Consider the following 21770-nt stretch of genomic DNA (forward strand, 5'->3'; position numbering starts at 1 on the left):
TTGTTGTTGTCATTGTTATGCAGTTAATTTACTATTTATAGGCTATTAAAAGACATTTTTATTTTTTTACATTTAAATTGTAAGGAAAGCTTTTCTAGAAACCATTTTTGAATAATTATTTTAAATAAGTGAACTCAAAAAGACATAATTAAGACTAAGTATCCTGTCAGTAACCCAACAAAACCAACAAAAAAAGAAACGAACAAACTATCCAGGACCACATATTCCACTTAGAAATCTTTACCTGCAGCGATTTCCCAGCTAGCACTCTTTTTGAAGGTTTGGCTTCCATTATCTTTTGCCAAAGAAACAACTGTGTCTACATGGATGAGGTAAAAACCAGGAAGGATGACTGGCTCCACAGTAACAACTCCAGGGAACCACTGACTTTCTTTCACCCAAAAGGAGGCTTGGACTGTAACTTCACTGCCAGTGGAAATCTGTTTGACGGACAATTCGGCATTCCCGTGCCCAGATCCAGTGAGGGAATGGCATAGATAGAGAGAGCTGTTCAGTGCAGACTTGAAAGAATATGTGCCAGTGACATTCTGGTATAAACTAGGTGACAACAAGATGAAAACTGAGGCAGGATAGTCAGCAACAACTCCAACAAAGGCTTTGCCATTTTTGTCAATTGTCAGTCCATGCTGATGTGGAAGAGACTGATTTGTAAGAAGCACGACCTGCCCATAATCTGTAAGAAAAAAAATATTGAATAAGAAAATTTAATTTAATGAGATGACATGATTCAAATATACCAAAATGATTTATCCTAAGTACAGTTGCGGGTTTATAAGCAGCTGATAAAGGTGAAAGGCTACAAGTGAAAAAAAAGAAGAACCCTGTCCTGTTACATGCATGGATTTTTGTAAGATGGACAACATTACATGTCACATTTCATGTGCTGCACAAAACATGTGTAGAAACATAGCACTGGAACCACATCTGTTGCTCATCTAACTGCCAATAATTCTATGCTTTTCAAGTGAACAGAAATTCAGGCAGTGTTCACATGAATTGTTTACACATAGCCACCATCAGGCAGTTTTTGATCAGAGAGGATCGCAATATTGATTTCAGAGTGTTTTTTTTAATTACAATATCAATTGATTAAAACTGGTGTTTGACATTTTAAACCTGGAATTAATACTTTATTTGATTAATTGCTCTATCAATTTCAGTCTCTGAATTATAGCATGTTCATGAGCAACTAAACAGTGCTAATTCCATTAAATTAATAAACACATTAATTAAAATTATAATTAAGTTTCACTATATGCTTGTGTAGCAGTTAAAGATTTTATTATAAAAGTAGAAAGCCTATATTTAATAAATGGGAATATGATGATAACTGGATTCTACAGAATATTTCAAACATTTCAATTATTTAAACTTCTAATTGCAGTTAGTAGTGGTCTGAAATACTACTGGTATGACATCAATCTCATGAACAAACAGGCCTTAGCCCACTAGTACTGGCATTTTGTTTGATAGAGGTGTCTTTTGTCTTCCAAGAAAAACTAGTGACAGGATACAAAGCAGAGTTTGTGGTTTGTGAATGGCAGGTGATTAGTGCTGTTGCCTCACAGCTCTTGCATCATGGAATTAATTCCTGCCTGTTGTCCTGGTGGACAAGAGTATACAAACCTCTGTGTGGGGTGTAAATACTCTCCTCACATTCATGTAGACCCTCATCAGGTTCTCCAGTTGTCTCTAAATTATTTGTGTGTGTGCCCTACCACCCCTATCAGAAATGCATAATTATCTAAAAATGAGGGATGGAATTCTAGTTGGGGTTACAGTTGTACATTTAATTTTAATTTATTGCAGGCTGCTGTGCTTAAGAACATTATTTTAGTGTTAGACCTTATATTCAATCAAGAAGTCCAAGAATTTAAATCTGTCTTTTAAACAGTTAATACTTTATTGTTTCCAAACAGAGGCTTTCAATTCTCAGTTTCTCAAAGTCATTATCGCTGCAATCTGTAAATTGAACTGTGATGAAACCAACCAGGTTTTAATTTAATCAGTGCAGCTGTTTCAAGGTCTGTTGTAGTTTGAGTTGTAAGAACAAAATAATGATTGTGCATCAAACTGTTTGTGTAGCAATGACAGTGTATCTGAGGCAAACTACAGTTTACAGTGATAATCACTAGGTTATCAATTAATTCATTAAAGCTTGAATGAGAACAATTTGTGTAATGGACAGTCTGTCACATAGTGGTATATGCCCATATTACATGGGTATACAAATTAAAGCACCAGATTTTCTGGTGCAAAATTAAAAAAAATCTTTGGTTTGTGATTAAATTGAACAAATTTCAATTTAATAGGTACTGTGGTACACAACATAATTAAATGGTTTTCAAATATGTGGATTATGCTGGGATCTTGGTTGAATCAGCACCCCAATATTTAACAGCATATTTGTTCCAGTATCACTATTATTATTATTATTATTATTATTATTATTATTATTATTATTATTATTATTATTATTATTATTATTATTACAGTACAGAACATGACTGAAGCTTCAGCAAAAGAAAGACAGGTGTGTAAAGTAGGCACTTTTTCTGGGAAAGCACCACTTGCCTTTGTGCTCTGTTGTGGTCTCCGGGAGGGATACATTCGTAGAAGAACACTGTGGTGCCACACTAATATCATCTACAGCAATGGTTGCATTAGCTGAATTGAGAGAGGCCTGGAAAATTATCTGTAATGAAAAGAGAAAAATAAGTAAAATTCACAATGCTCACATTTCCATTACTATCTGTTGCCATACAGAAGTTAACAAATTTATGTTAAGCCTACAAACACATTTTATAATAATAATAATAATAATAATAATAATAATAATAATAATAATAATAAACTTTATTTTATATAGCGCCTTTAAAGGTGGCTTCTCAAAGCGCTTTACAGGATGACAATAACAATAAATAAGAAGACTACAACAATAAATAAGAAGATTTCACAAGATAAGATACAATTACAATTACAACAATACAACAATAACAATAGAGGAGACCGCGGAAGGTGGTACTAAGAAGAGCAGAGGGGTGAAGAATGGAACCAGTTAAGTAAAGGCTTTTCTGAAGAAGAAGGTTTTGAGTCTGGATTTGAAGGAGTTTAGAGAAGGTGACTCTCTGATATCCTGGGGCAAAGAGTTCCAGAGCTTGGGGGCATAGCAGGAGAAGGCACTGTCGCCCATACAAAGTAGACGGGTTTGTGGGACAGTAAGGAGGGCAGAATTTGAAGAGCGGATGTTGCAAGGTGGGGAGTAAGGTGATAATAGTTCAGACAGGTATTGAGGTGCCAAGCCATGTTAAGCCTTATAGGTGAGCATGAGGATTTTAAAGTCTATGCGGAATTTGACCGGAAGCCAATGCAAGGACTCCAGGATAGGAGTAATGTGAACACTTGCACTAGACCTGGTCAGGATTCTGGCTGCTGAATTTTGGACATACTGCAGTTTGTTCAGAGTAGATTTAGATACCCCAGCGAGTAGAGCATTGCAGTAGTCAATTCGAGAGAATACAAATATGTTGATCAGCTTTTCAGCCACAGTTAATGATAGCATAGGGCATAGTCTTGTGATATTTCTAAGGTGAAAAAAAGATGTTTTGACAGTATTCTATACATTTGGGTCGGATGTTAAGCCAGAATCGAATATAAGGTTTTTCAATTTTGATTGAAGCTCAAGTACAGAGCCATCTACAGATAGGGTTACAGGACTGCCTTTATGAAGTTGATGGGGGGTACCAATAAGCATGACTTCAGTCTTGTCACAGTTAAGATGAAGGAAGTTTTGAGTCATCCAAATTTTTATGTCAGAGATGCAAATAGATAGAATAGAGACAGCCACATCAGTGTCAGGTTTGGTATGGATGTATATTTGAGTATCGTCAGCGTAAAAATGAAAGCTGAGGCCGTGTGATCTTAAAAGCTGACCAAGTGGGAACATCTAAATGCTGAAGAGCAAGGGGCTCAGTATTGAGCCCTGGGGGACACCAGACTTGACAAGACCAATTTCAGACCTGTACCCATTGAGAGAGACAAAGTGACAGCGATCAGTGAGGTAAGATTTAAACCATTTGAGGGGAGTGTCAAAGACTCCAAACACAGTCTCGAGACGAGAAAGTAAGATGTTATGGCCAACATTGTCAAAGGCAGCACTGAGATCAAGAAGGATGAGTATGGAAAGAGAACCAGAATCAGAAGCTATTAGGAGATCATTGGTGACTTTGACCAGGGCAGTTTCTGTGCTGTGAAGTTGACGGAAGCCAGATTGGAGGGGTTCGAAAAGGTTGTTTGTCATGAGGTGGTTATGTAACTGAAGTGTGACAGCACGTTCTAGAATTTTAGAGAGAAAGGGTAAGTTGGAGATGGGGCGAAAGTTGTTAAGATTGTCGAGAGCCATGTTAGGCTTCTTTGGCACGGGGGTAATAGCAGCAGTTTTGAGGACCGTTGGTACAATGCCGGTGCTCAAGGATTCATGTATAATATTGAGGACAATGGGACAGAAAGAAGATAAACAGGACTGGAATAAAGTGGTGAGAATGGGATCTAAAATAGATGTGGTGGGTTTCATGCGCGTAACTAGTTTGTTTAGGGATGCTGAGTCAAGAAGAGAGAAGCTGGAGAGACGGGAACCAGAGAAGTTGGATGAGGAGGGAGGAGGTATGGAAATTATATCCGTAGTGGAGAGAATGTGATGCTGGATGTTGTCAATCTTAGAACTTTTTTAATTAAAATATATTGTTTTTTACTTTAAAGAGTCAGTCTCATAAGATGTTCATCAGACATACTTTCTCTCTTGTTAGCACTTGTCTTTCTAAAGTACCCCCTGTTGTAGTACTACACTACTAAACCTGCCACGTGGAGCAGTGAATGCTTAATGTGGCGTATGAAAGCATTTGGGCTGTTGCCAGAAAATGCCTGGTTTTAAATCCCAGTCTGTGCTGAGCCCTTTGAGACAATCTTGTTCCAATTATAGAATTTAGGTTGTTTATTAATTTTTATAATATTAAAGTATGTTAAATATTAAAATAATAAAGAAAGTAGGGCTATTTTACAAAACAAAATCAGTTGGATATATAAAAAACTAGGTTTTTATTATACTGTAGCTTGTTGCTGATGTGAAGTGCCTCTTTAAGGTTGAGAAAATCTATATTTTGTCTTAATGCAAATTTCAGCAATGAGTAATCAGCAAACAATTTATCTTCCAATTTTTATTATGAAAAATATGTTTCTCACATACTGTACTGTAATGGCTTTAAAACTTTGCGGTATCATACTGTATATAAGGTATATTTATACAGCATACGATTGCACTGCAGTTTATTGACATGCATGCTAGTGATATGACTTCATGTGATAAATGTATGTGGAATGTTAGGAGACCCAGCAGGTGTTTTGTTTTAATCATGCTATAGATTTGTCCCTGAGGTATACCATCCAAGGTTTCAAAATTATAAAAAAACAGCTAATTTTGTTTCAAGAATTTAAAATCTGTCTGCCTGACTGTACTGTAGCTTTCATGTCACTGAACAGTCACCTTGCTTTGTGTTAACACAGTGCACAGTGAACAAGTCAAAGAAACTGAAGCAAATGTTAAAACATAAAGTGGAATATGGTACTACAACAGCTATATAAATATATAAAATTCAGACACTTAAATTAATATTGTTAGTGACATTAAGAAAGTTTTTTTAGCTATAAAAATTTCTTTAGTTACATGATTCCATATTAATATTCTCTAAGTGAATTTTAAAAAGTTCAGTTTTTACAACAATGACAGCAGTTATTCAGAGAAAAGGTTAAAAATTATAGCTTTTCATAAAGTTATACTTTTATAAAGTATAAACTTAACATAGTCATAATCAGCACGTCAAAACTTCCAAACTAATTACAATAAGAGAGCAAGTGAAAGATGTGCATAAATCTGATCTTTTGGATTTCTTCTATAGCCACTTGCCATGCATTTTCTCACAACAGGCTTTTGAAGCTAATTTTTTAATGTGAATTGCATCTGAAAAGTAAAGTACATTAAAAACTGCATATACTGTATACATTAAAATATACATTGTTTAGTATATTCAATTTAAAAAAAAAGTCACTCCAGCTGAGATAGGAATACCAAAGCATTTGTTTGTGGAGTGAAAAAGTAATAGGGTTACAACTGTACCATTATAAGCTCATTGTATTATTATGTTTTTTTGTATGATTAGCATTTGAACTGCTTGACTGAAAGTAGAGAGCGATTTAATGGATATGGATTGCAAATTGAGAAATAAAGGTTGGGAAACCAAGGGTTCAGAATACTTTTTATTTTTATTTTTATACTATTTATGTATTACATTGTTTTGCAAGATTTGTACCATTTATTTTGTTGTTTTGTTCATCTAGATTTGTTTATTATCTAGAAAAGTAGCGCTCTGTATTAATAACAAAAGAAAAGACTTGCATCAAAAAATAACAGTGAACATACCTCCATACCTCATACTGTACCTCATTTAACATCTACCCAAAGTTTATATGGCACTGAACAATGGCTAAAGCAGTAATTGCTCTACTAAGAGCCTGGCAAAGTGACTACCTTCTCAATGTGTCTTTTGAAAAGGTTCACTGGAGATTTTGCTACACAAATTCATACAAATGTAATTACTTAAAAATTTAAACTGTTTAAAATCGTAACTCAGTACTCATTGCAAATGTTGCACAAATATTTATCACTTTTCTATCTGTTATTTATGGAAGCCCGTTTCCACCAGGGAGTAAAAAAAAACGCGCTATGGTATCTCAGAATTGCCACTTAGTATCTCAGAATTCCGACTTAGTATCTCAGAATTCGGACTTATTAACTCAGAATTCAGACTTATTAACTCAGAATTGCGACTTTATATCTCAGAATTGCGACTTTATATCTCAGAATTGCGACTTAAAAACTCAGAATTACGACTTTATATCTCGTAATTGCAACTTTATATCTCACATTTGCAACTTGGAAATAGCCCATATTTCATTGTCTGTCCTTTTGTTATTGTAACGGATTCGGGTTCTAGGGCTTGTGCCCTCGCCACTCCTATCCTACTTCATGCATCAATGCAATGGCTCGAACCCAGGTCTTGCCAGCTGAGCTAAAGAACACTTTCTTTAGCCCCGGCGGCCAGCATCCCTGTTATGCGCAGGGGAGGGCGGTGCCACGTGGAGGGTGGTCACCACACTGCAACCAGATCGTACAACCTGTATGTCGGCCGTTCCGTTACAATATATTTATGAATCATACAGGATCATAGGATCTATAGGCCTCAAGACTTGTCTTGTACAGTGCCCTGATAAAAATCAAATTAATCAAACTAATTTTTATGGAATCCCATTTCCACCAGTGAGGCTTCCATAGTACCTGGATGGAATAGTGGACAGTGGGCTTTTTAAAAACGTTTTTATTTAAACACCAGAAATACAAAAACGGAGACAGAATATGACATAAGATACAGAAATAGACACTTCACATCCAGAGGAATTCACAATTATAAAAGCTGAAAATTATACTTTTTACATATTTCCATTGTATGTCCTTTTTTTACTTAAAAAAGAAGGTCTTCTTTAGCTCAGATGGCAAGACCTGGGTTCGAGCCAATGCAGTGAGGCACGAACTAGGGTGGGAATGGCGAGGGCACAAGCCCTAGAACCCGAATCCATTACAATAACAAAAGGACAGACAATGAAATATGGGCTATTTCGAAGTCGTAAATGTGAGATATAAAGTTGCAAGTACGAGATATAAAGTCATAATTCTATGTTTTTAAGTCACAATTCTAAAATACAAAGTCAGAATTCTAGGATACTAAGTCGCAATTCTGAGTTACTAAGTCACAATTCTGAGTTACTAACTCTCAATTCTGAGATACTAAGTCGCAATTCTGAGTTACTAAGCCGGAATTCTGAGATACCATAACGCGTTTTTTTTCATTCCTGGCGGAAACAGGCTTCCATAGTTATTTCTTGTTTCAAAAAAGAAAATACTGTGAGGGCTTCAATCAAGCAAGGGTTTCTACACTTTACTATCTTATTCTGCATCCTGAGACCCATGCAATAATGCAAAGTGTGCTAAAGAGGAACATCTTCAGAACCCTGTATTTTGCAGGAACAGATACAAAAGTACGGTCAAAAACCAAAACACTGCAAAAGTGAAAGCATCAGAAAATCTTGTAGAGAAGCCAGTTATGTTGATATCTGAAAGTTATGTAGCATTTAGATAGTAAACAAGGTACAAATGTAATAATTACCTGCTGAATTTCCCTGTCTCAATGACCTTTGCTCATAATACTATTCTGTCTCTACAATCTTAATTTGTATTCCCTCTTTAAGCACCCACAAAACTAATTCAATTCAGCTACTTCATTGCCTCTTATTAGCAGTAATAACTAGAGATTTTGGTCATGTAGCTTACTAAAGGTGTTGTCTCAATAACCAGTATTCAGGTGTGGCTGCATGTATTATGCAAATTCAAATTCCAAGTAACTCTGTCATTGAGTCTGTTTTGATTTTGGTTAAATGAACTAAAAGTTCAATTGAAATGTATTCCTAAATCTATTTAACACTAAACGTATAACAAATACATGGGTTCTCAAACTTCAAACCTCAGTGTTAATTTGCCTGTGTGTTTATCACACTCCATCCATACTGTTTTCCTCTCTGGCCTCATGCTACATTGTTGTACTGTGCACTATTTGGACAAGTACATTTTAAACCAGGAGTTTGTGTCAAATGCATCATGGTCACCTCTTATTTCATGGGATCAATATAACAGATGTAGGATCAAATATTGTTACGCTTACTTGAAGGGGCTATTTGATTGTCTGAGAATTTATAGACAATGGTTAACATCTAGCTACTGTCAATATCTGCAGTTCTCTGAAGCTTCAAAGTATGAAAGGAACTGAGGTCTTTACTGAGTTGTACTGGGTCTGAGACATATTGATGAAAGGAATCATCTGGTTTACTTTGGTTAATTAAGTGCTTGGCAAATCATTAATAGTCATCAACAGTCCAGGATGAAAGGATAAAAAGACAGAGACAAAGAGAAGGAAGGAGACGGGATGGACAGAAAGATATAAGGAGAGAGAAGACTGGCCAGGGAGATCCTCGTTCAAGTCAGTCTTTCAGACCAGATTTGAGTTGAGTTAAGTTTGAGTTAAGAACCTTGTTAAGAGAGCTTGCCATTCTGCTGTTATAGGAAACTCTAATTTCCCTATATCCCTATTCTCTATGCTAAGTATGGTCTGTCCTATGCATGGATGCATTTTTAAAGTAGGGAGAAGTAAAGTAAAGTTTCCCTTTACTTTATACCATCCAGATTCATGGAGACAGAGATTTAACTTTAGGTCATATTCTGTGTAGTTTAGAAGGTTAGCAGGTTTATCAGTTTTTAGGTTGTTTTGTTGGCTTGTGAACCATGTCACAAACAGCGAACCATGTATGGAAGGGCATTTAAAATCAAGAATGCAACCTTCTTTACACAAAGGGTTGTATGGAATATGCAGCAAGTTACCCAACCATGTTGTTGAAGGTGATATCCTTCAAAAAACACCTGGATGAGAAAACTCCTTTTACTGGATGTTTAACTACCAAACAGAGCTCAAAGAGCGGACTGTTGTACCAATGCTGCTGTTGACTACTGAATTCCTGGTTACTTAAAAGTATTTGACTTCAAAACAGCACAAAAGTTTAATTTTTGCACACTGTGTAGCTTTAGAGAGCAGCTCTTTTCTTCTTTTGTTTGAAGGATTAGGTGCATATGATACATAATAAGCTCTGCAAATGCCTTTTGTGCTGTGTGCTAATATTCTGTATATGGACACCAAAGACAGTGGCAAGCCTTCTGAGCTGACTCTAGATTAATTAATCTATTTAGATGAATGGGTTTCTTTAGAATCTGTTTGTGATATTAAAAACTCATTTGATAAGCAATTGTTTTCATTTATTAAGATTTATTAATCTAAAAAATAAATGTACTAATTACAAAAACAAAAACCGCAAGCAAGAAAAACCATTTCTGTCAGAAAGATGCCAGTGTGCTATACGCTTTCCAAAAGACAAATATCAATATTACTTTATTTTATTTTTAAGAAGTCCAATAATCAACAATCAGTATTGATTTATCTGGCAGATAATTTTATCCTATGTGAGTGGCCCACTGTATATTCCCATTTCTAGAGCTTGGAATTTGACTGACGTGTTCTCAGTGAAGAATCTTTCTCAAGAGTACAATATCCCAAGTGAAAAATCCAGAGCTCATACCAGTTTTAGGTCAACACAGCTGCTTACTGGTATTGTAACTCCTTTTTATATTTAAGTAGCTGCACTATTATTAGTATTCTGTCTGATTTGCTATTCCCACCCTAATTGCTATTTGGCATTGTGACAGGAAGAAGACCTTGCAGGAGTACCTGGCATGCAATGGGAAGGTTTAAATCACTGTCCAAATGGCAAGGTAATTCCAATCAATCAGGCACTCATCCATGTACATGAAAATGAGCCTGAGGTGCTCACTTAATTGAGAAAAAGAACATTTAAACAGCCGCAAATGGGATCTGCCTAAACTATATACGTGTCAATTTAGCCCATCACAGCATATAAAAGGCAAGGTAAGGAAAAGAGAAATGTTATCTGGAGGTCATACTGTAGGAATGATAGCAAATTGGGCACAACTTAAAACGTGGCATTTTGTGTGCCACCTAAATGAGGAGACTGTAGCATTTAAGAATTTAATTATATTAGTTAAATGAAAGAATACCACTTGCAGTTTTACAACTCTTATCTACCTTATGTCCCTGACCTTTTACTTTCTAAAAATCAGTTTAATATGGTAGCTGAGGATGTCAACAGACACTGTAACAAGAATCACAAAACTTATCTCAATCCCAGTTCAAATCTGAGAAACAGATGAGCATACTAATCACAGACAATAAAAGCAATTGTAACAAACAAAAATAACTACAAATAAAAACTACAACTAACTCAAATTACTGGATGTTCAAACTCACATTTAAAAACCACTATAGAGGTACAGTAGATACTGCATGTTTGTGTAAAAAATACAGAAACGGAAATCATGAAACAACCAAAGAATCACAGAAGTTTAGATTCCTCAGATTTACCTGGAAGGGAATTCTGGTTTCCATGGAGGTGGGCTCTATATCTACAATTCCATTTATCCAGGCTTTCATTGTGGGCTGAGTGAAGTTGGCTAGCTTCCTTAAATCACCACCCAGAGCAGTCCTTGTGAAGACTGACAGTGCTGCTCCATTTGACAGGTGGTACCAAAACCTCACCTTTCAAAAGACATAAAGGAAGACAATGTCAATAAAAAAAAGAAAGATTAAAATAAATTACTGTACATCAGGTGTTAATTTAATCCATGTTTTGTGGGAAAACATCAAAGCCTTAAGAGGTGTCAAGCACGAAGACACAAGTAAAGTAACTGTAGGAGCTTTCCATTTAACTATCTGTAAAAATACCTGTATAACACTAACATGGCCTGAACGAGGTCAGTACTGCTTAAGACCCTAGAAGGGGTTCCCTTTGCCACCCTTAGAGGTCACCGCAGGTTTAACCAGACTACTCAGACTGACGATTGAGTATGTAGACACCCTCACGTTTTTCTAGGGACTTGAGCACTTTGTATGTTTCATGTGAACCGCATTCTCAAGAGATGAAACTCAAACTAAAAAAGTACACATTATGAAAAGCCAAGCCTTGCATTTGCAAAATGTCCTACGGAGTGTTGGCATTGCTTTTGTTTTCTGAATTGTATGTTTTAGGTGATTTGCAGCCACTGTGTACACCAATGATTTACAATAAAACAGTCGCCAACTAAACAGCTACTAGAACAGATGGGCAGTGGTTTCGGGGGCTTTACATATTTTAAGTTTCATTAATATGGCCAGTGTTTCATTTGAGATTTGGTGTGTTCTGTTTTTTACTTTTCGTGCTTCTTTTACTTTTTAATCAGACAGAAAGGAAGCACAAGCATCAGAAGGAGAAGGGACAATGCACTGTTACACCTGGTCAACTGCATACTGTTCCTTAATTAATCCCAACTTGTTAGGTCTGCCTTCCCCCTGTGATCACCTCTCCCAGCCTGTCATTTTAAGTCCTGGAGTTATGTGAGGATATACAGTACTGTATAATCCTTGGCCAGTAGGGACGGTGGGGGTCGCAGGACTGAACACAGAATTAGCCTCAGAAATAATGGGGACTTAACAGAGAGAAGCAGAGGACAGCTCAGGCATCATCTTCCTCCCTGTACCTTATATCCGTTGTGGAGAGACAGGATGGGTGGGGGGGGGGCATAATTGCACAAACTATTTGGGACTGTTTATATTGAAAAGGATGGTTAGGATAACCAAAGTACTACACAGAGTTTTGCTCCCACTTCAGTCAGGGCAGCGGAACGAGCCACATCAGAATACAGGACAGGTCTGATTTCAGGAGAGTAATGCTTCTGGATTTTCTTTTTGGAACATACGATTTGGATTACTTGGGACCATGAAGGTAATTTTTTTTTATTTTTGTATGCATGAGATTTGTTCTTTAATGGTGTAGTAGCAATATAATGTAATTGCTAGAGGAATAATACCGGCCGTTATGCAGAATAACTTGTGCTGGGTTGTGGATGCTGGTAGTTCTGGAGGATACAATGGACCTTTTGTAGGGAGAAGGCCCCAGCAGCTTCAAATTGCTAGATGGTGTAGTAGACTTCAGATCCTGCAAATGGTGGTCACTTTTGTACTTTGACAATTATCAATTTTAAAGTGTTAATATTTTCAGATTTATTATACCAATAATGTCCACTACACAATCCAAAACAGTACAGTACCTGGCATGCAAGAGAACTGGCAGTCTGTTTCTGTAATATGGGGCTACCAAGATGAGCCACAACATTCTGGTTGGAAAGCACACTCCCATTAACATAAAGAAATGACCCTGAGAATAAAAATGTACTTGTTATTGTTTTGGGTTACATACAAAACGTGCAGTGATTATTTCTCATCCGTTTTGGCAATGGATGTAATATTTTCATAAAGTTCACAAATATTGTACTCTTAATAAAACAGAAGACATATTTACTGTGCCTATTTTAGGCTTTGGTGTGAATCTATTTTCACTCCTTATCTTTCACTTGCTAATAGAAAATACAACTGAAGTGTAATTCTACTACAGACTGACTGAAGTTCTTGTGCTCCTACACTCCCTTTTCTATGCACTTCTACACATTCTGAGTTCTGTACTACTGACTACATGCTTTGTTTGTATAAAGCTGATATAATTCTAAAGTTTTTAAGCATATTCTGTTGTATTTCTCTTTTCCAATTTGTATACATGTTTATATCAGCACAAAGACACATACGAAGAAACAAAGGAGATGCAGCCTCTTTCCATTTTCAAAACATCTTGAAATTTAAGCTGTTTATACAAGATAATTGGCTAATGCCATGTTTTATTTTTCAGGACCTGAAATATCCATGTCCTGTACTGACCAGAGCTGCTATTGGTGGTATGGTCTGTGTCAGGGACTTCTTGGTTGAATGAGGAATTCCCTTGTGTTCTGATCCAGTCAGCATTGTCTGAAATCAGCTGCTCCCAGCCACACCAGTCAGACTCAAAACTACACCTTGTATAATTGCCTGGAAAAAAAAAACATTTTTTAACATGACAGTTTTAAAGTAAAAATATCATTGGTTTCAGCATAAATAATCTAAAGAAATGAAAGAAAAACCCAATATGACATGAAAGACTCAGAGTGATTTAGAAAAGATGGTACAGAAGTACAGTATAATGTATTAATATTTTATGCTATTATCAGATATATTTGTGATCCATTGGGATGCATCCCGTTAACAATTAATAAAGCGATCAATATTCTGAGATAGTCTGAACCATTTTTTAAACTACCTGCTGCATAGTTAAAGCATTTTTATGTTTCTGTAATAGTCTGCCAGGGAATACTCAATTACATGATCCATCAAACTTTAAAAGCATCCTCACAGATAAGACAGATGGAAGAAGGACAGAACAGCACATTAACATTGCAGTGACATCAATTTAGAGCATCAGCATTCTGTACAACTAGACTTCAAGTGAATATACCAGCCTCCATGCAAGTGTCACTACAACAGACCAGAATTATTAGCAAAACTCTTTCTTAACACAATACATCAATGGTCATGTCAAAAGAGCCTTAAAAGCACATACGTACACTCAGAAGCCTTTTAATCTTTCATCTCCAGCTATCTAAAGGAAATAAGAGATGGGACTAACACCTTGTCCAGAATAAGTTTAGGACTAGAATAGGATATCTTTCATAATTGATTTAATTTAATAGAAAATGAGTCAGATACTGTATCTCAGATGTTTAATACAAGGATTGCAACCGGATACTTTAAAGTCAAAGCTTGAGGATTTCTAGCAACACTATCTGACTGACACATCAGATGTTGCAAGCCCAGAAATTTAATCATGACATTGGGGTTAACACCCCTACTCTTTTAAAAAGGAGTTGGGACTTCAGTTGAAGGACTCATCTAAAAGATTGCTCCTCCTATAACACTATGTCCCCAGTTACCATACTGGACCACTGGTTTAAAAATTATGGCCTTGAGGAAATATTGCCACCAATTGTTCCATTTTCAGCACTTTCAGTTGCAACTTGGTATTTCCTTGGTGTCCTGTCCTCACACAGTCCTGGTACAGCCTTGTTTAATGTCTAACATTGAAATGGAGGCTATCAACATTTAATTAGCATATTGGAAGTTTATAAATGTGATATTTGAAAAAATGGAAATGGTCCAAGTATACATACAGTGTACAGTGTCTGTGTGTGGAGTCTGTGTGAATATACAGTATACAGTACACTCATGATCTCAGTAGAGATTATGTACTGAAATTGTTTCAATATCCTTCAGACAGGATGAAAGTAGTAAATACAAAAATACATAGAGACTTTACATGTATTACTATACATTATACTGTACTTATGAAGCCATGTAGGGATGTGTCTCAAGAGAAATGGTTTTCCCTGTGCCTCATAAGTTGTTTTCTAGGCTTCCCCCCCATATGATGGCGATTTCCAGCTCACAAGAGATGGGACACCAGCAATCAATGGAGCAGGTATCAGCTGCTCATCCTGCTCCAGTCAGAATAAATAGAGTGCTGAATGAAGAAGGAGGTAGTTATGACCAGGAGTTATGACAAGTCCAAGGAGGAACTCCACCAGATCAATCCAGGCCAAAAGTTTTCTTTTCCAACAACTACAGTCCCATTTTAGGGTGAAGAGCACCTCAGTAAGTTGTTTGATACACACAGGCTATTTATTCTCCTAGCATGAAATATGGGAAAGCCATTTTCTACTATTGAAATGGCAGGTTCTCTTTCCCAGATAGAAAGCTGGAAGGGCCTCACATGGCATCACATACTATTAATAAAAAAAACATTAATAATACAACTTTTAGTAATTAAATAGAAATTGAAATTAATTATTGAAACATATAAATAGTATATATGTTTACTATAGTATATATACAAATAGAAAATTTGTAATATAAAAAGCCTTTCTAAAATATAAATAGAAAAAAATAATCTCCAGGTATATTGACAGTAGAAACAAAAAGTTCTTGTTCGTCATATTCCTAATCTCATTACATAGTCATCTGAAATTGAAAGGGATATAGAGTCAGAGATAGAGAAATCATTCACAGTGACTAAATAAAAACATAATAAATTCCCTATTCTCTTAGCTAATAACCATTCTGAGATTCCAATGTACACAATAAACTTATTTACTCTGCATGTAAAAATAAAAACACTCTTCCTCCTTTAAAATCAATTACTCTCCCCTCACAGGAAATAAGCAAAATCTAAACAACAATATATTTCTAATATTAAAGGAGTGAAAAAAAAACACCTTAACCATATTCATCCTTGGCTTATTGTGTTGGGCAGCACATATGGTATTCTGGAGAAAGACCATATCTGAGATAGCAGTCTTATTGAAATGCAGCTAATGTTTTCCAAAACACAAAAACTAAAAAATAATTGTTATTGAATATGAATGAGTGTCATTACAATCACCTATCATTAACACTAATTTCTTCACATTGCATAGTTATGATTTTCAGAGCCCCTAGATAAGTCATGGATACAGACAGTATTTTCAAGAAATGTTTTACGTTTTTATTTGGGTTGGTTTTGGAGTTTCCCCCAACTCTAAAAACTCAAGTTCAGGTAGAAGGTGTTTTAAAGTGCATTGTGTTCCTTTTCAACCACCCATTGTACCCCTAAGATGCTGATAGACATGTTCCAGATTCTTCATGATAAGCAATTACACACACAATACAGTAAATATACAGGAGATAATATAATGAACTTACTGCAAAGCTCAGTGTCTTCATCTGTGCCACCACAGCAGTCCAGGCGATAGTCACACAGCGAGGAGGTAGGGAGACACATCCCATCACTGCAGGCAAATGTTCCCAGTGGGCAGGGAACTGACAATTCTGTCACTTCACAGTTAAAAAACTGAAAACTGTCCAAAGCTAGGTATCCACTGTGGTCAAGAATAGTTCCTTCAAAAGTCATCTGAGAAGCATAGCAAAACAAATCAGACATGCATCTTACTCCATCTGATACGATGATACAGTATATAAGAAAACAAAACAGCACCTATAAACTAAAATAACTTATTAAAGTCTTTTTCAAAGGTTATAAGCCCTGATTCAGAAGAAAATATCAAATATAATTGTTGCTACAGTATATAGTTAATTTAGAATATACTAAGAATAGTCACAATATTCTAGACAGCATTGTTACTTATTCTTTTTTTTTTTTCCAATTTCAGGTAGTCCATAATCCATAAGGCTTCTTATCTGCAATATTAGCATTGTACAGTCAGCTTTTTGTAATCAATCATAGGCATAATGATACATAATATGAGGGAACATTTTTTCATTTAAATAACTTCAAACAAACTGGCCACAGTCAGTGCATTTCTTCATACCATTCATACTGACATACAGTATACTTCTGGGTTATTACTAATTAGGGGGGAAGGGGTTTATGGACTTAAACAGTGCAAAATTCAAGCTTGTGACCCAAGTAGGCTTAGGTAAACACACTAAAGCATTATTATATCACTATATAAATATGTGTGTGCATGTGTCATACTGAATATCATAATTCAGTTCTTCTCTGAAAAAATAACCATATCACAAAGTAACCATGTCTTTTCAAAAATATAATTTTGCTCAAATTGTACATAGTACTGTAACAGATCACCATTTTGCTTGGTTCTAGTGTGTTGTTGCAATAAAATGATAAAAAATATAATTTTAGTTATCTAAAATGGACAAGAGTTCACAGTACACTTTTGCCTTCAAAAAGGACTTGATCCTGAATAGCATGGGAACCATCCGGCTGAAAGGCAGTTTGAAGTAGATTCTCAGTCACAACATACATTATAAAGTTTAAAGCCCTCGAAGCAGCTACAAAGCTAGGCATTCCAATTCAGGAATTCAAAGCTGGATAACTCATTTCAGGATGAGGAATGGGATTTAACATTGTGGTGTTGTCCTAAACATTGTGTTTTGAAAAGTTATTTTTTCCACAGACAAACATTTTGGGAGCTGCTTAAATTCAGAGGCGGATTATATTTGGGTAAATATGGATGTTTTTATTAGTTTTTATTTTTATAACAAAAGAGTATAACAACACCCTCTATCCTATCACCCTCCGAGTCCTCAACAAAAGCATCAGACAGATGGGAGACTGGGAACTACTGTACTTTCAGATGACTAGGTATACAATTGATCAATTACAGTCTTACAAAATTGAAACCAATCATTCAAAGATTAGGATTTCCGGAAGCCAAATTCATCTTGGCATAAATGTCGTCCCATGAAAATTCTTTATCTTTAACATTCATTCTTATTCCAAATACTAACAGCTGCTAAGAGTTTGTACAAAACATCACAGAAGTAAACAGAAAAGAAAGCCAGTCCCTTTGTTTTTCCCCTGAAATCTAATGCATTGGTAATGCATTGGGTGTACATACAACCTAGCCCCAGGCGACAACCTAGGCAAACATGAATACTGTATGTGAATTTTATTTACAGTATGCACTGTATGAGACATCTATCATACAGTATATTCTATGCTTAATATTTTTGAATTTGTGCAGATGACTGGCACAGCCATGAATATAACATTTAAATGTTACCTTTGGCATGCTCAGATCACTACATATTTATTTCCTTGGTTAAATGACTGAAGTCTGATATTGAGAATTGCATATATAAAATGAAGACTAAAAGGTTATTTTAATTGTATATTATTTTTCAGTCACTCATTGCAATATGTGGGTTAAATACAATGTATTTAAAAATATAACAAGAAGACAGTGAACTCAGTTTTTTCCTGTAATAAATTACTGTAAAAAAACAATCCCAAACTGAGAATCATGATGATGATGACCTAGTTTACAAGTTGGTGGTGTTGTGTCATAGCAGAGAAGACATGTTGACACTCCTGCTTACCTGAACTTCTTCAAGACAATTTGAAAATTCAATTTCTGCTCCCAACCATTTATCGTGTGTTTCATTACTGTCATGGAACAGCTTTTTAATTCCCTGTCATGGACAAAAGCAATTACTAATCTTCATCACCTTCAAATAACATTAACAAAACAGTTTCCCTTGATTATCAAAACAATATACTTTTTGTTGTTAACAATTACAACATTAAGCACTTCATAATGCTACAGCTGATGAAGGAGACAACTTAATCAAACATCCAAATTCCATAAAATATACAACAATCCACAGAGATAGGGTGGAGAACTTGATTACAGATATTTTAATGCAGTAATGAAGAGTTTAGTTAGAGTGGAAACCTATCACTGTACATATTTGAATTTCAATGTTAAAATTGTATGATTCTAAATTTCTGGAATCAGTTGCTTTGTACAACTTACTGGGACTGGGGTTTCTAAATTCAGTGCAGAACTGAACAAATACAATCAGAATGGTTTATAGCAAATTGCTGATTTTCACAAGAATGTCATTATCTCCACCCACCCCTTTTCTAACTGTTTTTCCCAGTTCAGGGTAGTCAGGGAGCCAGAACCTATCTAAGCAAACAGCACTTACAGTACTGTACAAGGCAGGTTATAGTCTGGATGGGATGAAGGTCCGTAAGGGCAAACACACAAACAATCACACACTCACACCTGTTTTCCCAGAAGCCAATTAACCTACAGTACCAGTCTACCTGTCTGTGGACTGTGGGAGGAAACCAGAGAACGTTGAAAACCTCAGAGAACACTGAAGAAATATGCACTCCACTCAGACAGCAGAAACTCCATGGAGATAGTAGCCAAGGGCCCGAATACTATGGGGCAGCAATGTTAAGCACTGTGCCATTGTGCTGTCCAAATCAATATCCTTCAAAATTAGCTATCTGTATGTTCCTGCAGGGCTGTGACTCACTGAATAAAGCAGTGAAAACATTTCTATTTCAGACACATAAACATTGCTTATTTCTCCTGTAATGTAACATGTGATCTACAGTACATCACAAGTGTGAAACCATGCCAAGGAAATCTTTTTCAATTTCAAATCCACACAGCCATTGCAGTACTCAGCTAGTTGTGTGCCATCCCCTGCCATCTACAATTATAACGTATATTGTAGGCTTTATTAAACCAGAGTGGAACAGGCAATCTTCACTTTAGGACTTTAGGACTCCAAACGGAGACCTACACTAGCTTTGACTCTCCAGAGTCTGTAATATTATCATAAACTTATCACTTGGTGTTATTTCTCAAGTGTTGAATTTACAGAAGAATTTTTTAAATGAATGTTCTGTTTTCTCACCTTTTCTGTATGCAACCACAGCTTCAGTGTGTTATTTCCCTGAATATTGTAGTAAAATCGAAAGGCACAGCTAGGCCCCGAAGAGTGGTATTTGGAGCTGTTAAGGATGACACTCTGGGAGAATGTATTGTTGTTAGCTGCAACCCACATGTAATGTCCTATGAGAAAATAAGGGAAAATAAAGAAATCAGTCAAAACACAAAAAATACCAAATTCAGAAATCCAAAAAATTCTGAATACGTAAGAAATTATTTTTCTAAAGAATAAAAAGAAAACATTGCTTCAGAATCAGTTCTTTATTTATAGCTTTTCTATTGTCAAAAGGTGCTCTGAGCAGTCACTAAACTGGGAATGTTTACATCTTTAACCAACTTTTACACATTTATTACAAAGCTAAAATTTAAAATGTGCATTATGCATTTCACAGTTGATTCTCTATATATTGTGACACTCTCTCAAAGCAAATAGCCAGCAGCCATATCACCCTGCAACTCACAACTGGCAGCCCACTGAAGCTAAGCAGATGTGAACCTGGTCAGTACCTGGATGGGAGACCTATGGCAACCATAGGGAAAAACTATGGTTGCTGTTGGAAGTGGTGTTAGTGGGGCCATCAGGGGGCGCTCACCCTGCGGTCTATGTGGGTCCTAATGCTCCAGTATAGTGACGGGGACACTATACTGTAAACAGGAGCTGTCCCGCTGACTCTCTATGGTCATTAAAAATCCCAGGGTGTTTCTTGTAAAGAGTAAGGGTGTAACCCTTGCGTCCTGGCCAAAATTTCCCTTTGGTCCTTATCAATCATGGCCTCCTAATAATCCCTGTCTATAAATTGGCTTCATTACTCTGCTCTCCTCCCCACTAATAGCTGATATGTGGTGAGCGTTCTGGTGCACTATGGCTGCCGTCGCATCATCCAGGTGGATGCTACACATTGGTGGTGGTGGAGGGGAATCCCCATTACCTGTAAAGCGCTTTGAGTGGAGTGTCTAGAAAAGCGCTATATAAGTGTAAGAAATTATTAATTATTATTATTAAATACATGTATTCTAATTCTTGATATAAATACTAGAAGGAAGTGATATACTGTACAGTAGATACTAGAAGGAATTTAATATGAACAGATATCCATGGCCAGATTACTACTGATCAAGGAAACCATTCATAGGCCATTAGAAATGTATTAATAGTGCCCATCCACCCATACAAGGATTTCAAAACTGAATCACACATAGACCAATACGTCTTATTTATATTACATGTAAGGCTATGGAAACAATAATTAGAACCAGAGAGGTTCACATATACAGTATGGTAATAACATCCTAGGGGATAATTTACAGTATATGGGTTTAGAAATGGTAGGTCTTGCTTAACTATGTAATTAGTGGAGTACCACAGGGATTTGTATTAGGACCACAGCTCTTCCTAATTTATATCTTATATAGATTTTGGTATACTGTAGTTAGCAAAATATTCAAATTTGCTAATGCTATTATTTTGGTATCATCTGCAAACAATATAGAAATGGCAAATAAAATTAGAAAATATGTAGAGAGAAGACTGGAAAACAACTTAAAGATGTAGAGAAGTATAGATTACTATATACATGGAAAAAATATACTGTACATTACAGATACAAATGGTAAACACTGAGCTTGAAGAACCAACGAATGAGACTTAGGTGTTTAAGTCACTGCATCTTCTAGACAATGTGAAGAAACAAATAGAAAAGCCAAATAAATGTAAAATGTGTAGTTAAAAACATAACATTTTAATCAATGGATGGTACATTAAAATTATACAGTGCGTTAGTAAGACATGTAAAATTTA

The 21770-nt window shown here is 35.9% G+C and overlaps 1 protein-coding gene across 2 annotated transcripts in view; it reads right to left on the reverse strand.

Annotated features, from left to right (window-relative positions):
- The window catches only part of LOC148657314 (MAM and LDL-receptor class A domain-containing protein 2), a 285832-nt gene that overhangs the window by 110176 nt on the left and 153886 nt on the right, over nucleotides 1–21770 (reverse strand). For both annotated transcript variants that reach the window (XM_088643402.1, XM_088643401.1), the window contains exons 82-89: nucleotides 19938–20095; nucleotides 18600–18692; nucleotides 16440–16647; nucleotides 13551–13697; nucleotides 12890–12996; nucleotides 11169–11342; nucleotides 2596–2716; nucleotides 245–694 (exon numbers count right to left, since the gene is read on the reverse strand). In XM_088643402.1, coding sequence (XP_088499528.1) covers nucleotides 245–694; nucleotides 2596–2716; nucleotides 11169–11342; nucleotides 12890–12996; nucleotides 13551–13697; nucleotides 16440–16647; nucleotides 18600–18692; nucleotides 19938–20095 — 1458 coding nt within the window. The remainder of the gene's footprint in view (nucleotides 1–244; nucleotides 695–2595; nucleotides 2717–11168; nucleotides 11343–12889; nucleotides 12997–13550; nucleotides 13698–16439; nucleotides 16648–18599; nucleotides 18693–19937; nucleotides 20096–21770) is intronic.

The sequence above is a fragment of the Lepisosteus platostomus genome, chromosome 8 (genome assembly GCF_059453375.1).
Source record: "Lepisosteus platostomus isolate fLepPlt1 chromosome 8, fLepPlt1.hap1, whole genome shotgun sequence".
In the NCBI taxonomy this organism is placed as follows: domain Eukaryota; kingdom Metazoa; phylum Chordata; class Actinopteri; order Semionotiformes; family Lepisosteidae; genus Lepisosteus; species Lepisosteus platostomus.